General features: G+C 45.9%; 1 protein-coding gene across 2 annotated transcripts in view; it reads right to left on the bottom strand.

Moving 5' to 3' along the window:
* The window catches only part of ADAM19 (ADAM metallopeptidase domain 19), a 98,334-nt gene that overhangs the window by 15,797 nt on the left and 66,212 nt on the right, over positions 1-16,325 (bottom strand). For both annotated transcript variants that reach the window (XM_055285477.2, XM_055285476.2), the window contains exons 9-15: positions 15,650-15,816; positions 13,401-13,485; positions 12,014-12,153; positions 9,498-9,675; positions 6,285-6,374; positions 3,601-3,796; positions 1,455-1,563 (exon numbers count right to left, since the gene is read on the bottom strand). In XM_055285477.2, the coding sequence (XP_055141452.1) occupies positions 1,455-1,563; positions 3,601-3,796; positions 6,285-6,374; positions 9,498-9,675; positions 12,014-12,153; positions 13,401-13,485; positions 15,650-15,816 (965 nt within the window). The remainder of the gene's footprint in view (positions 1-1,454; positions 1,564-3,600; positions 3,797-6,284; positions 6,375-9,497; positions 9,676-12,013; positions 12,154-13,400; positions 13,486-15,649; positions 15,817-16,325) is intronic.

Below are 16,325 nucleotides of genomic sequence, written 5' to 3'. Positions count from 1 at the left end.
AGAGGCAGAGGAACAGCTGGGGCACCAGAGAGCTTCAGTCTTTCTTGACCAAGACAGCAGGCTTGCATGGGGTGGGGCAAAGGTTTAGGGCAGTCATGTGCTTTGGAACCCACCAGGAGAGATTCCATGTGGACTGACACCAAGGGAAGAGAACAGGCTCTTTGACCCTGAGCAAATCTAGACCAGAGAACTGGCCTCGAAAAGTCCTTAACTCCAAGAACAGCCACCTGAGCTGAGCAATCTTTCCCTTTTTGCTCCTTATACCGCCATCCACCCAGGAGTTCCAGCTAGAAATCTGGGGTCATCTCCAACTCCCCATTCTCCCTCACTCCTGGGCTCAAGCCATTTTCAAACCCTGTCAATCTTCCCTCCTATATATCTACCTTAATTCACACTGCCTCACCCCCCTTACCTGGTCTGCAGAAGATTGATTTCCCTGCCTCCAGTCTACCCCATAGGAGTCTAATTTCCACACTGCCCTCAAGCTAAAGTCCAAACTCCCCTAGCCATGCTTTTCATGATCTGGTCCATGCTAAACTATCCAGGCTAATTTCTCAGCAGACCTTCTTCTTTGCACCCCAACATTATACTTTAACTGTATCAAACTGTTCTCAGTTCTTTCAACCACCAATTTTTCCATATTCATCTCTCTTCCTGGATTACTCTCCTATGTACCAGCACCACTCTCCACTCTGCTCACCGAGGTAACTGCTCCAGGTCTCAGTGTAGGTACAAATTCCTTTGGGAAACCACTCAGACACATTAAGATGGGTTGGATGGCTCTCTCCACATTCCTATTATCATACTATATTGTTAATTAAAAGTTCCATGCACTCAGCACAGTATCTTGCACATGGTAAATCTTCAATAGATAGTAGACAGACAGTATATCTTCAACAGATAGTAGATGGATAGATGGACAGACGGACGGATGGATGGATGGATGGATCAGTGGGTGAGTGGGTGGTGGATGGATGGATAGATGGGTGGATCAGTGGGTGAGTGGGTGGTAGATGGATGGATAGATGGATGGATGGATGGATGGATGGATGATGAATGGGTAGACAGATGAGTGGATGGTTGGCTGGAATGAACGATGAATAAGTGAATGAATGAGTCCATTAATGAATGAGGAGCTATTCAAATTAGGGCATGATTCGAATTTGGCAGAAATGACCCAAAAGGGCTGATTCCCTGCCCTACTGTAAGATGGTCCCCAAAGGAAGCCTGATCAGCTTTCTAGGAAGCACTGCCACCCACACCCTCCTCTGACTTCCTTAGAGCTGAAAAGTGTATTGTCAAACAGGGGGCCAAGAATAGATGACTGACTTCAACTGATTGATGTAAAGGTGCAGCTCTGGGGCCAGTCATGCTGCTGAGCTGGGCAGCAGTGAGGACAGAGCAGAAACTGCTTGTTCATCCTCATTTCATGGGGCCTGCCCTTTGGTCATCACCTCATGTTGCACTTCCTGTGTTCACCATTCATGTCCTTTCCACAGTTTCCAAAGGTGTCTCCTGCCACATTCACCTTCTCGAAGCAGAGGTCAGGGGCAGGTCGGGCTCCTGGATGGGCAAGCAACATCTATCAGTATACTCGTCTGTCAGAAGCCCCCAAGAGCAAAGGTGTCTTTGGTAAAGTCATGAAGTTAAGAATAATTTCTAGGAGGGAATACTCAGCCTCTTCTTCCTGTTCCCTCCAGGTTACTCCACCCCCATATTCTCATCAAGATCTACTCAGAGAATAATGTTTTATGTAAATTCTTTTTTTTTTTTTTCAGATGGATTCTCACTCTGTCATCCAAGCTGTATGCAGTGGCACGATTATGACTCATTGCATCCTCTGCCTCTTGGGTTCAAGCAATTCTCTGCCTCAGCCTCCCGAGTAGCTGGGATTACAAGCGCCCACCAACACGACTGGCTAATTTTTGTTTTTGTTTTTGTTTTTGTTTTGTAGAAATGAGGTTTCACCATCTTGGCCAGGCTGGTCTTGAACTCCTGACTGTGTGATCCCCCCGCCTCAGCCTCCCAAAGTGCTGGGATTACAGGTGTGAGCCACCACACCTGGCCAGTTTTATATAAATTCTTCCTACCTTATTGAGGATTTATATTTGTGGGTGGGGAGGGTTGCATGCTAAGCCTGCTCTCTAATGAAGAAGCCATGCTCCGTTTCAAGATTTTAAAAAATAGGTCATACATGCATAATATTTTAAAGATGTAAGTATGTCTTGGAAAATTTTCTTGTAGTCATCCAGTTCCTACTTCTCTACATCCTGGAGGAATAGCACTTATTAACAGTATATTTTCTAAAGATACTTATATCTCTAATTTCTAGATCTGCTAGGTATAATTCTGTGTGTATCTTCTAAAGATAATCTATCTAATAAAGAATGGAAGCATATGTTTTCCTTTTTTTTTGAGACAGAGTCTTGCTCTGTCACCCAGGCTGGAATGCAGTGGCACGATCTCAGCTCACTGCAACCTCCGCCTCCTGGGTTCAAGTGATTCTCCTGTCTTGGCCTCTCGAGTAGCTGGGATTACAGGCGTCCACCCCCACGCCTGGCTAATTTTTGTATTTTTAGCAGTTACAGGGTTTCACCATGTTGGCCAGGCTGGTCTTGAACTCCTGACATCAGGTGATCCACCTGCCTCAGCCTCCCAAAGTACTGGGATTACAGGCATGAGCCACTGTGCCCAGCCTTTTTTTTTTTTTTTAGATGGTACGTCCCTCTGTCACTTGGGCTGGAGTCCTAGAGTGGAGTGGCTTACTGCAGCCTCAAACTCCTGGCTCAAGCCATCCTCCCACCTCAGCCTCCTGAGCAGCTAGGATTACAGGGGCAAGCCACCAAATCTGGCTTGAAAGCATATTTTATTCGCTGTTCTACACCTTGCATTTTTCACTTAATTTTTTGTGGAAGATGATTTTATTCAGTAAATATAGGGCTGCCTCTTTATTTAGCCATAAAGCATTGCATTATATGAATGTACCAGAATTAATTTAATTGGTCCCTACCGAAGGACATATAGGTTGTTGCTGCTATGGCTAACAATGGTGCAGTAAACATCATAGTAAATATATCCTCACATACATGTGCAAGTGTTAGCTGCATTTCTAAGTATATCTCCAAATTGCTTTCCATAGTGATTATATCTACCTGTTTCTTCACACCCTCCACAACACTATATCATTATTATTGTTGTTATATTATTATTATCTTAACTTTCAGTCTTTGCAATCTGATATATGAAAAATCTCACCTCATCATAATTATACTTTGCTTTCCCTTAATATGACTGAGGTTAAATGTCTTTTCATAGCTTAAGGGCCATTTGCATTTGCTTCTCTGTCTCCATCCTCTGCTCATTTTTCTTTTGGATTACTCTTATTCAATTGTCCACTCTGAGAAATAAAAGCATCAAGGCACGGGGAAGGAACACTGTCCTCTGGTTCTCCCTGAACATCTACCCTGAGTCAAGGGGACGCAAGAGGTAGTATCTAGAGGTGCCATTTGAAGCCAAGATTCCAAACTACCCTGAGGGCCAGGGGAGGCTGGCTGGGAAGTGGTGGGCTAGGGAGAGCCATGCTCCCCAGGAGAGACTTACCGGGTCCCCACAGCTGCTGGCACTGCTCCTGGTAGGTGAGGCACATGCCATTGTAGCAATAGGCCTGGCCGCCCTCACAGGGGGTACCATCCATCTGGTAGAAGTTGGTAGGGCAGTAGGGAGACTTGCCGGTACAGAACTCCGGGAGGTCACACTGCCTGGCCTGCTCGCGGCACAGGGTCCCAGGAGCCAACAGCTGAGCCAACGAACGAGAGGAAAACACAGTCAATCTCCTCCCCGCCCTCAACCCTGTTGCCCAAGGGCTCATAAGGATCACTCTCATAGAACAGAATTTTCCATTACCATGATTTCACAGCACTTTTTACGTGACCTCATTAGCCCAAACCATCTTCAGCCTTCTCATGTGAATATTGACAGAATTTCAAGCTGTTTTCACAAATGCTAACTCACTTTCTCTTCATAGAAGTCTTAAGAAGGAGGCAAGAAATAATACCTATACAACAATTTACAGTTTCCTACACGCTTTAGTAATAGCATCTACTTTCGTGCAGCTCCCACTTAAGTGTGCAGTACAAATATGACTTCATTTAGTTTTCATGACAGTCCTGTGTAATATAATTATCCCTTCTGCAGATGATAAAATCTGTAGGCTTAAAGAGGTTAGATGATGCATCCAAAGACTCATAGTAAGTGGCAGAGGAGCCAGGCCCACTAATACACACACACACACACACACACACACACACACACACACACACAAAACTAGCATTCACATAACATCTGTGAGTTTACAAAGCACCTCAGCGATAATATATCCCCACTAAGGGGCCAGGCACTGGGCTGACTGTGTGACATACACATATCTCGTGGATCCTCACAGCTTCCATGGGATAGATAGTGCTATTTGCCCCACTTTGCAGATCAATAAGTTGATCAACAGCACACCTGGGGCAAAGGGCGAAGAGTCTTACAGCCTCCCTGGGTAGTCGGTGTTACTAATACTCTTCCCATTTTACAGATAAAGAACCTAGGCTCAGACAGTTAATAGGTCGCCCCAAATCACACAGCCAGGGTTTGAAGTCAAAGTCTCGGACACCAGGGAATCCTTTCTGAGGCTCAAACTGAAATTCTTGTGTGGAATGAAGCGGTCCACTCCATGCTTATGCTTAGGCCTTGGGCCAAGACTGGAAGAACTTGACCCAGCACAGCCTCCCTGGGGGACGCACAGCCAAACCAGATGCCGTGCAAATTCCGAGAGCCAGGCAAGGAAACCTGTGACTGAGAATAGACCCCCTCCCCTGCTCCTGGGCCACTCCTCTCACCCACAGGGTCCTTCCAGGAGAAAGCAGACAGGCTTCTCCACTGGCCACCCTCAGGCCGAGACTGGGCCAGCCGAGCCGCTTGCTGAGAGTGGATGCCCAGTCGCAAGTGTGGGCATGGGTGGTGTATGCAGGAGGAGGCTGCAGGACACACCTCTGCCACCCAGAGGCAGGTGGAGGCAAAGAGGACCCGCCCCACAGCCAGCCTGCCTGGGCACACATCCCAGCTCCTTAAACGGCAGCGGGGCCTTGGGCACCTGCTGCGTAACCTGTGCGTGCTCACTCACCCACAACTCAGGATAATAAGACACTCATGGGTGATTAAACGTGAGTTAGAACGAAGTGTGTGAATGGTATCTGGCCCCTAATGAGCACTCAGCAAGTGCTGGGCAGAAGCGCAGGCCCACAGTTCCTGCCTAAAATGATGGGGCCAGATGGGGTTCAGGCTTTTCAGATTTAGAAAGCAGATACTGTAATACATAGGTCCATATGTACATGTGTGTACATATATAATTACACATGTGTATATATATATATATATGGATGTGGATAATTACATATGTCCGCATATATAACTACATATGTATATTACATAACTCCACAGCAAGGCTGGGGATAACACCTTCTGATCAAACATATTAATATTTCTGTAATGCAATATAAATATTCACTTTAGGAGTGTTTTTTTTTTTAAAAAGACTATAATCCGTCTCATGTCAATTCAGGTCAAGTTTTGCCACCAAATGTGTTTACATATTTTTTTCAGCTTTTAGAACTCCCTTAATTTCAGAAGTGTGGAAGAGAGATTGTGGTTCTACAGTAACACTAGCAGTAACAGACGATTTATCTCTCACGTCAATATTAGGAATGTGGGCGCCAGAGTCAGGGAAAGCTGGATTCAGTCCCTTCCTGGCTGCCTGATTCCAGATAAACCTCTTATCCCCTATAAGCTCTAGTTTCCACATCTTAAAATGAGGATAATCACATATATTTTATGGGGTTTTTGTGAGGAGAGAATGAGATAACGTACATAAAATTCCCAGCACAGTGCCTGGCATCTACTAAGAGGTCCATTAATGTCAATACAAATTATGATAATTATTATTGTTTATGAGCTCAATAAAATCAAGCCCACTCTCTCTGGATACTTCTTTAAAAAAGAAAAAAAAAAGTACCATTTCCAAAGAGGCGCCACCCTCCTCTGGGATGATCTGAATTCAGTGAGGCCCAGTATAGGAATAGTAAATTTTATTCAAGGCACCTTTCCTGCTCCATGTTTCTGAAACTCTGTTGCCATCACACCCCCAGGATGGAGGCAAATCCCCAGCCATCCACCCCAGCAGGGCAGTCCTGTGGTCTCACCGTCAGGCCAGGGCCCAGGGCGTGGAGGAAAGGGCCACTTACCTTACACTGGTGGCAGCAGGAGCCATGAGCACACTCCGCCCCTGGCCTCAGGGTGCAATTAGAGGCATTGCAGCAGGGGTTGTTACATTCCTGGGGAGGCAGTGGGGTGGATGTGAGTGGGGGAGGGCCTTCACCACCCCCAACGTTTTCCCTATCCTTGCCCACACACCCCTGGCACCCCATTTCTCTAGCAACTCCCTTTTTTTTTTTTTTTTTTTGAGAGGGAGTCTCGCTCTGTCACCCAGGCTGGAGTGCAGTGATGCAATATCTTGGGTCACTGCAACCTCTGCTTCCTGGGTTCAAGAGATTCTCCTGCCTCAGCCTCTGAAGTAACTCAGACCACAGGCGCACCCCACCACGCCTGGCTAATTTTTGTATTTTTAATAGAGATTGGGTTTTGTCATGTTGGCCAGGCTGGTTTCAAACTCCTGACCTCAAGTGATCCACCTAACTCGGCCTCCCAAAGTGCTGGAATTATAGGCATGAACCACCGTACCTGGCCTAGAAACTTTTGACCTCAAAAATCATGTGACAGCTTCGTCACTAAGCTAATGTGTACTTATCACAAGAACCATATACATGCACAATCATTAGTAACATGACTTGGACACAGCTACATCTCTTTTTGAGACAGTCTGCAACCTTCTCCTCCTAGGTTCAAGCAATTCTCATGCCACAGCCTCCCTAGTAGCTGGGACCACAGGCGCATGCCACCATGCCCTGCTAGGACACAGCTACATTTTGAGTATGAATATTTCCCAAGGCATTTTCTACACACATACATATATATTTATACTTACTTTACAAAATCATAGTATCCACGGTGTTTTTTACTTAATATAACATGCATATTTCTCCCTATAACCATGTATTCTTCTAAAATTGACTTTTTAGCAGAGTATATGGAAATTTTATGATTTGTTTTTCTAATCCCCAGTAGAATATCCAGACACCCTGTCTTTCATGGGTGCCCTCCTGCCCCCAACCCTCCTAGGCCTTCTTATCTCATGAAAAGGGGCTGCCGGTGCAAGGGTCTGCTGGAACAACCTCTCCAAATAGTTTATGTCAACTCCTAGGCCTGTTTCCTTAGATTTTTTTCTCCATCTGCTTCTCTTCCTAAGCCCTTCCTGGCCTGGACCTTTCTGGAACAGAAGGGTTCCTTGCTCTCCCCCAGCCTGAGATTTTTAAAAGATGATGAGGCATTCCAGTGACCCTGAGTGTCCTCATCACACTCTTACGTATTAACAGGCAAATCCATCAGCCATTGATGAAAAGTGTGTGGGGCTCCACACATCTCTCCACCACAGCCTTATGAGGCAGCCTTGTCTCCATTCCACAGATGGGGACGCTGTGGCTCAGGCAAGTCCAGTAGCTGGCTGAGGGACACACCTGCCGAATTCAAGTCAGGTCTGCCTGAGGCCTGCCTCATGTTTATCAACCTCATACCCCTAACTGTCCAGGGCTCTAGCACATTGGAGAGCCACATCCCATCCCCTGACCACAGACACCTGTCCACCTGTCTCCCCTAAGAGAAGGAACACAACACTTTCCTCCATTATTCTCCCACCATGTTGGGCTCCAGGAAGACCTGTGTTCCTGCCTTCCTAATGTACCATATTTCTTCCCACGAAGGCACAGGCTCCCCTTCGACCTGAAATGTGCCTTCCCTCCTGCGTGTCTCACTAACTCCTAACGCAGCCTTCAGATACGGGCTCCAGGTCACCTCCCACACAAGCAAGGAGGTTCCCCCTCACATTATATATGTTCAGAGCACCGTGTCATTTGTCTTCCTAGCACTTGCCATGGACTGTACATATATTCTTTTGCAATTATTTTAATATGTGTTTCTCCCACTAGACTATCAGCTCCCCAAGGACACAAACTATGCCATTTTTGCCATTCATCCTAACCCTAGGACCAGATACAATAGCCCACACTCAGTGTGCCTGTTGAATGAGCAACTGCTCAGAACCTAAGCCAACTGGCCATGCCCACTCTCAGGCCATTCCTCAACCCCAGTGGCCCTCCATGTTCATACCACTCCCTCCTTTCTGATGGGTCTATATTGATCTCTCTGGGCTCATGGTGGTGGGGGGGTGGCATCCTTGACTAGTTCTTGTTTTATTCTGAAAGTGACATACTGGCATTAAAAAAAGAAAATCACATCATAGAGGTCACAGGCAGGGTGCAATGGCTCACACCTGCAATCCCAGCGCTTTGGGAGGCCAAGGCGGGTGGATCATCTGAGGTCAGGAGTTTGAGACCAGCTTGGCCAATGTAGCGAAACCCTGTCTCTACTAAAAGTACAAAAAAAAAAATTAACCAGGTGTGGTGGCACACACCTGTATTCCCAGCTACTCAGGAGGCTGAGGCAGGAGAATCACTTGAACCCTGGAGGTGGAGGTTGCAGTGAGTGGAGATCACATCACTGCACTCCAGCCTGGGCAACAGAGTGAGAGAGAGAAGGCCATAAAATCAGATTTTTTTCCCATTTATACAGAACCTCAGTCTCACCCCCATAATTTACTATTACTTGTTATCTACCCCAAATTGTTATGCATGTATAAACATACATATTTCCAGCCTTCAAAAATAGAGACGAAACAATCCAGTTCTGCTTTCTGCAGAAACCACAAGCATTTGTTAAAAATGACTGGGCTCTGCCGTGTGCCCTCCACACTCACTGTGAAGATCAGAAGGAGGCAGAAAGTTTACACATAAACAGTTCCTCCTAGCAGCCTTTTTGAGACTTGACAGCACTTCTTACATTCCCTTTCCATCATCTCTCCTCCAGCCTAAACAGCATGAGCTTGTTATTTTAAGCATCCTCATAAGGCCCCTGTTCAAGCCCATATATCTGGCTGTGTGGCCTCCAGAATAAATTCCGTGCAGCTGGAGGGCCAAGCAGGCATGTGCAGCTCCACTGAGGAAGAGAGAGTCAACATGCCACGTGATCGTGGTTTCTGGTTAGACCAGACACTCACAAGAAAAAGTGATCTTGGACACTAGTGATGCTGGCCACAAACTGGGACAGGCGGCACAAACACTCCATCTAGAAGGCTTCTTCATATCTGATTTTCCACAGGGTATTGGACAGTTATATGTAGGAAACGCCTGTGACTAAGAAATTTTCAATTGTGTTCTCTTTTGACCTTGAGCTTTGAAACCAATGCAAATTCTTCCCCTCCTGCTGGTACCATTGTGACCCCTCACCTCTTCTTCTCCACAGTCACACTCTTCCCCGTCTTCCAGGTACCCGTTCCCACACCTCCGGCCTCCATACAGCATCCTGGTATCTGGCATGTTGGAGAGACACATTCCACCACCTGACTGCAGGTACCTGTCCAGCTCCCTCCTGTTGCATCCATTGAACACTTTGGGAAAGGGGTGCCTGGCAGAGGACAAGGCTGGAATTAGTGGGAAGTCTGAGCATCTAGCAGTCAGGCAGGTGGCACTCCTGCTGTCACTCCTGCTACCCGTGGGGCCGACTCCACCTGGGCTCAGACCCCCATTGTCTCACAGACGTACATTCTGGCCCCTTAGAACATTTACCAATACATTAATTTAGAATTCTTTCATCCTTAGTGATGAGATATTAACCATCCCATAGCATTTTATTTTTCTCACTCTGCATGGAGGAAGCATTTGAGAATCAGGAGTAGCAATTTCTGCCCATTGCATGAGGGGGCTGCAATAAGTAAAGGGTTATGTGTTACAATAGGTCTCCCGAGCCTTAGCGCTGAAGAAAACACCAGCCAACCTAAACTTTTCCTGAAGCTGATATCAGGTGAATATTCTCTTGCAACAGAGGACCAGGCCAAAAAAAGGCCAAGATCATAAGTTGTATTTCTTTCTGGGCCAGTGATCTCATCGCTGTTCTAAGGATGCAGAGGGCACTCCAAACTCAACCAGCCAACTCATAAACGCATGCTCTTTATCACAGGAGTATGGAAGGTCCTGGGTCCCACTATTGGTGAAAAGGACAAAAAGTACAACCATCTGGGTCTACAAAAGGAGAGTTATCCTGCTCCCAATTCTCTAAACCAATTAAAGGTTAAACCCTCCAAGAAACTGGAGGTTTTCCTTCAGTGGGAAGGTATGCTACAAAGAATTTGTTACTAATAATTGTTAAACTATTCAAATTTGTGAATAATTTAAAAATGAAAGGGAGTAGTAATCAATATAACTCTCAATCATTTGTCTTCAGATATGCTCTTCAGATTGAGAGAGAAAGGGGTGAGCTTAACCATGGGCTTATAGGGATCCAGGCATGACTGTGAACTTGGATCCTGCCTCATTCTTTTTTTGTTGTTGTGGTTTTGAGACGGAGTCTTGCTCTGTTGCCCACGCTGAAGGCTGGAGTGCAGTGGCACAATCTTGGCTCACTGCAACCTTCGCCTCCCGAGTTCAAGTGATTCTTCTGCCTCAGCCTCCCTAGTAGCTGGGACCACAGGCATGCACCACCACGCCCAGCTAACTTTTGTATTTTTAGTAGAGATGGGGTTTCACCATGTTGGCCAGGCTGGTCTTGAACCCCTGACCTCAGATGAACCGCCCACCTCAGCCTCACAAAGTGCTGGAATTACAGTCGTGAGCCACCGCACCCAGCCAACATCATCTTTTCCATGTCACAGCTGAGAAGTAATTTTTAAAAATTGACACCAGAGCTCTAAGAAAGCTGCACTGTTTCTTGGAGACATTGAAACACCATTCTCTAAGAATCATAAGCAGGCCCTAATGGTTTGGGGTGAAGAAACACAAGGTCCCGTCGTGATGCCTTCCAAAGAGCCTGGAAGAACCCAATGCTTTGTGCTGCCTGAGTCCAGATGCTAGAAGACAAGTCCTTTGAAGAAACTCCCTAATTCTATTCAAAGGCTCTGGTTTTAAAAATCCCTCATGACCTGCCAGGCGTGGTGGCTCACGCCTGTAATCCCAGCACTTTGGGAGGCCGAGGCGGGTGGATCACGAGGTCAGGAGATCAAGACCATCCTGGCTAACACGATGAAACCCTGCCTCTACTACAAATACAAAAAATTAGCCAGCCTGCTGGCGGGCGCCTGTAGTCCCAGCTACTTGGGAGGCTGAGGCAGCAGAATGGCATGAACCCGGGAGACGGAGACTGCAGTGAGCCCAGATCACTCCACTGCACTCCAGCCTGGACGACACAGCAAGACTCCGTCTCAAAAAAAAAAAAAAAAAAATCCCTCATGACCACAGGGAGATGCAGCTGCCTCGCCCTGTTCCTCATGGGTAATGTGGCCAGCAAATTCCCTGAGAAGTCACTGTGGGGTGTGTGGATGGCCCTCTTCTTCAACTTGTTCTGTTACATCCGAGCTTTCAACGAAGCCTGGAATTGAAACAGCACTGATCCAACTCTCTTGGGATAGAAGAATTAAGGGTTGTGGCTATGATCAAAATGTGTCCTCACCAAAAATTCATGAAATAAAAAAGACACACATGGCCAAGCCAATTTTATAACTCAACACCTTAAAACAGAAATTAAATAAATCTAGGGTTACACCAGCACCAAACCTCCTGCTGGAAAGTTAAGTTCTTGCCGCACATTTGCCTTGGTCTTCTCTCAATTTCTTTGTTGTAAAAACCACATTTTTTGGCCCCATCAGAAGTTTAAGGGAGTCTCAGTGGGGCCAGCTGGGAGGAACCCCTGGGTCACACTGTCCAGGTGTGCCCGCCTTCCTCCCCATCCTCCCTCTTCCTGTTTGACTCACCCAGTGGCAGCTGCCATGATGCACCCACCATCAGCCGCACTGGCAGAGCAGCAATCTGCAGAATCATGGGTCATGCCAAAGTTGTGGCCCATCTCGTGGGCCATGGTGGCAGCCACGCCAATGGCATTCTCAGAGTGGTCCTGCTCAGAAGACAGAGTTGAGGTCAAGGTCAAGGGGACAGATCCACCTCTGCCCCCTATCCCTGCCTTATCCTTAGCCAAGTCTTTTAGATCTCCACCAATTCCACTGTCACTGAGCATACAGATTCTCCATATGTGCCTCTGACAGCAAGACTGAATCTGCTGTCACTAGGAGGAAATCAAATGTTTAAAAGTCCATGTTTCCTGAGTTCTCAAAGGTTGCAGACCACAACTGACCTATTGATGAACTTCCAGACCAATAAATGCTTTCTGAATAAATAAAAGAGGAAGATTTTTTCCCCATTCTTCTTCTGAACATATATATCTCTCCAGACATAAGGAAATCAACATAGAAAACACCACCTTGATTCAAACATAGGGTGTACTTGGCTTAGTGTTTCCTGAGAGAGCCACACAAGACAGACACACTCCAGGCACAGCACTTGGTGTATCGTCTGATGACACAAAAGCTAAAGAAATCAAGAGGAAAAAAACCCAGCAGGAAAGAAGCAGCAGAAAGAGATTTACTAAACATGGAAGTGTATTTACTGCATTATTTCATTTAATTCCCATTCCTATCCTATGATTATCAACTGTAAAACTATCTGTTTTTTTACAGCTGAGAACACTCATTAACTCACCCAAAATCACACAGCTGTTCTTTCAACCCAACAGCCTCAGACCCTAGAGCCTGTGGTTTTGGCCATTATGCTATTTTGTCGATAAATACAGAATGGATAGAGGGACAGACAAATAGATGAAGACAAGTCTTCGTTGATATGCACTTCACAGGTTAGAAATGAAGAGTCAAAACAAATAGTCTCACGAAGTCAGAGTGAATTTCAAAAGAAGGCAGTAATTTCCTAACCATGACTTTGAGACAGGTTCTTGTTTCTTAATGACATATAACAGCACACGACCTGAAATAAAAACACTTTTAACCTCTACTCTATTACTATTTTCCAGCCCCTGGTTTGGAACATATGAGATCTAGTGATGTATGCATGTAATCTCTTCAGGGTTCCTGAACTTGAAGATACGGAATGAACTATAATAAATGAAAATTCACCCTTCGGTACCTCCATCTCTTAGAACTTAATGACTTCATTTTAAACAATTGCCCTTCCTGATGTCAAAGCTTTTTCTGCTACAATAATAAATATCAACTTATTATTCAAAAGATGACCTCTGGTCTTGAAAGGCATCTCAGCGCCTTCTGCAGCACACACACACGGGCTGAGACTCACCATGTTGACTCCTCCAGACTGGTACACAGAGCACATGGCCATGAGGGGGGCCAGGCCGATGGTGGTGCCGTGGAAGGACATGCCCCTGCAGGAGGCAAGGAGAGACGGTGACAGGGGAGGGGACTGAGAGGGCTGTTCCAATGTGCCCGGGAGTAGGTGGCCATCACGGGGTTCCTTGGCCCCGCTGACTTTCCCAGGTCATTCCCAAGGGGAGAGGCCCTTGTAACCAGGCCAACTGGACAACTTCCAGCTCACCACACCTCTCACTTCCTCTCACCTACTACCTCATGACTCCAGAGGAACATAAAGAGAGAAAGGTCATTTATCTCCCACAATATACCCATAGCTGATTCCTTGGAAGGAAATGGGCAGGGTTTGCAAAGCTGCATTGCATTCCTGCTGCACAGGAAAAGGTCAGAGGGAGAGGTTGATGGAAGGGTGGCACAGATTCTGATGCTGAAGTGAATCATGCCCACTTCCACCAGCTGCCGGGATCCAATACCTTATCCCTGGCTCTGTGGTGTGAGTCCCGCAGGGTAGGGGTGGGGGCATCGGGGCAGCAGCTGTGGGGCTGATGATGCTTCATTCCCACATACTCAGGGGCCAAGGAAACAGCTGTGTCCCATCAGGAGCCTCACAACGTGCAGCTGGATGCAAGAATGAGCTGTTTCTGCCTTTGTTTTGCAATGGAATCCTAATCTGCCAGCAGCAAGCTGCATTTTCCCCAGTTGAATACATCCCTCTTTCAGTTATATACATCCAGGGTAGGGAAGAAGAAAAAAAAACTACCAGTGTTTCTGTGCATGCCACAAACATGTAATGTATTTAAAGAATCTATACGGAAATTCATTATGCGGTACTTATCTCCATGTTTGTCTTCTCATCTAGACCATGATATCTTTGACAGCAAGACTATCTTAACTATTTTGGGATCAGTAGAACCTAGCACAGAATCTCACACATAGTGGGTATATAATAAATGTTTGCTGAATTACAGGCAGACTTATCTTCACGGAAACAATCTGCAAAGAAATATGCAAAATCTATGCAAATTGATATGAAGTCCTACTAGTTATTTTCTAAATGTTCCAAAGTTCAGGCCAAAATTCTAATAGCCAAAGACTCTTCCTAGGCAAATGTACTGTCATGAAGTAACTATTCACAGCCCAGGTTTTTGGGACAGTTATTTTTCCCAGTTTCTTTAAAAGGATAAGCCAAGGTTTAAATGATTATTAACTCAGCTATATTTGGGGAACAGAAAAAAAATGGTTTTAAGGCCAGGCATGTGTGGCTCACACCTATAATCCCAGCACTTTGGGAGGCCGAGGTGGGCGGATCACTTGAGGCCAGGAGTTCAAGACCAGCTTGGCCAACATGGTGAAATCCTGTCTCTATTAAAAATACAAAAATTGGCCGGGCATGGCGGTGCATGCCTGCAATCCCAGCTACTTGGGAGGCTGAGGCACTAGAATTGCTTGAGCCCAGGAGGCCGAGGTTGCGGTGAGCCGAGATCACTGCACTCCAGCCTGGGTGACAGAGGGAAACTCTGTCTCAAAAAAAAAAAAAAAAAAAAGAAGAAGAAGAAGACAAATGGTTTTATTATCTATATGCCTTTCGTTGTAACTGCCTCAAAATACCTTCAGAAGTCAACACTAATAAATACCAAATAATCACCCTGGGGCACTGTCACATGTGACCCTCCATCACTGTCTCTCTGGGGCTGATGAAAATCTAGCACAATCCCTCTCAATGTCTCCCTCCAACCAAACTCTCAGTCCCTGCACTGTCTAACACTGGGACTCTCTCAGGCACTCAGCCTGTGCCCCTTGGGAACCAAGTGAAGGACAACACAAGAGCCCGCTCTCCTGTGCCTGTGTTGGGAGATCAGCTCATGTATGAAAACAAAGTGCCAGGAAGATTGAGATGAGCCTCTTAGAAAGTCTAAGACCTGACCAACAGTCAGTCCCTTCCCAAATACATACACAATTATTTCAGATGCTCAATGGAATATGGGTAAGTCTAATTTTCCCATTAGACCGTAAACACTTCTTAGGACTAATGTGACTCAGGCTTTTAAACATTTTCTGGTGTATGCTGGGTACAGAGCACATATTTAGGAGATGCCTGATTCTGAGTCAGAATGGCTTTGTACAAACAACACTCGCCATGGGGCAAACTCTGAGCAAGTGCTCAGTGGGCAGAGGCTTTGCAGCCAAGGACAACACAACGTATGGAAAAAGGCTATTTACGTGATTAATTGGGCATTGTCATGGTACTTCTGGGCAAGCAGCTTGCGCCTCCAACTGAGAAAGGACCAGAGGGTAGAGTATGGATTCTCTGAAACTTCACACATGTCCCCGTGAGTCCACACTTCCAAGCCCACGAGAGCAATCCGGATGTTCAAGGATCGGTAAAACTGAAAGAACACAGAAAAACCACAGTATCTGTCAATACCACCAATACCACCTGGGATTTAAAAGCCCCTTCCTTTCATTCTGTTGGAGCTTGAGATTAAAAGGAAAAAAACTAAAACTAAAAAATAAAAATAAATTTAAAAAAAAAAGCTCCTTCCTAGCCTAAGAACTCAGAGCACAGATACCAGATTTCTCTTCTGCCCATGGCTCCAAGGGAAGGAGGCAACTGGTGTTACTGACATTTTTTTAGAAAGGGAAAATGAGATCCTGAGAGACAGCAGGACATTCTGGTGGCAGAATTGCAGTGACTTTGTTTAGAGATGACTGAGATAGGAGATAAAACTGCTTTCAGATATGAATAGGTCTATCATGTGGAAAAAGTTGTTCTGCATGATGTTCAAGTAGGGCTTAGGTCAATAGGTAAAACAGACAGGAACATAAATTTCATTTTAAAATAGGAAGAAGGCTTTCAAACAAAGCTGGTCATGAGATAGCTCAGAGCTGAGCTTTG

The sequence above is a fragment of the Symphalangus syndactylus genome, chromosome 7, assembly GCF_028878055.3.
Source record: "Symphalangus syndactylus isolate Jambi chromosome 7, NHGRI_mSymSyn1-v2.1_pri, whole genome shotgun sequence".
NCBI lineage: Eukaryota > Metazoa > Chordata > Mammalia > Primates > Hylobatidae > Symphalangus > Symphalangus syndactylus.
This window is presented reverse-complemented; position numbering and strand designations above follow the sequence as displayed.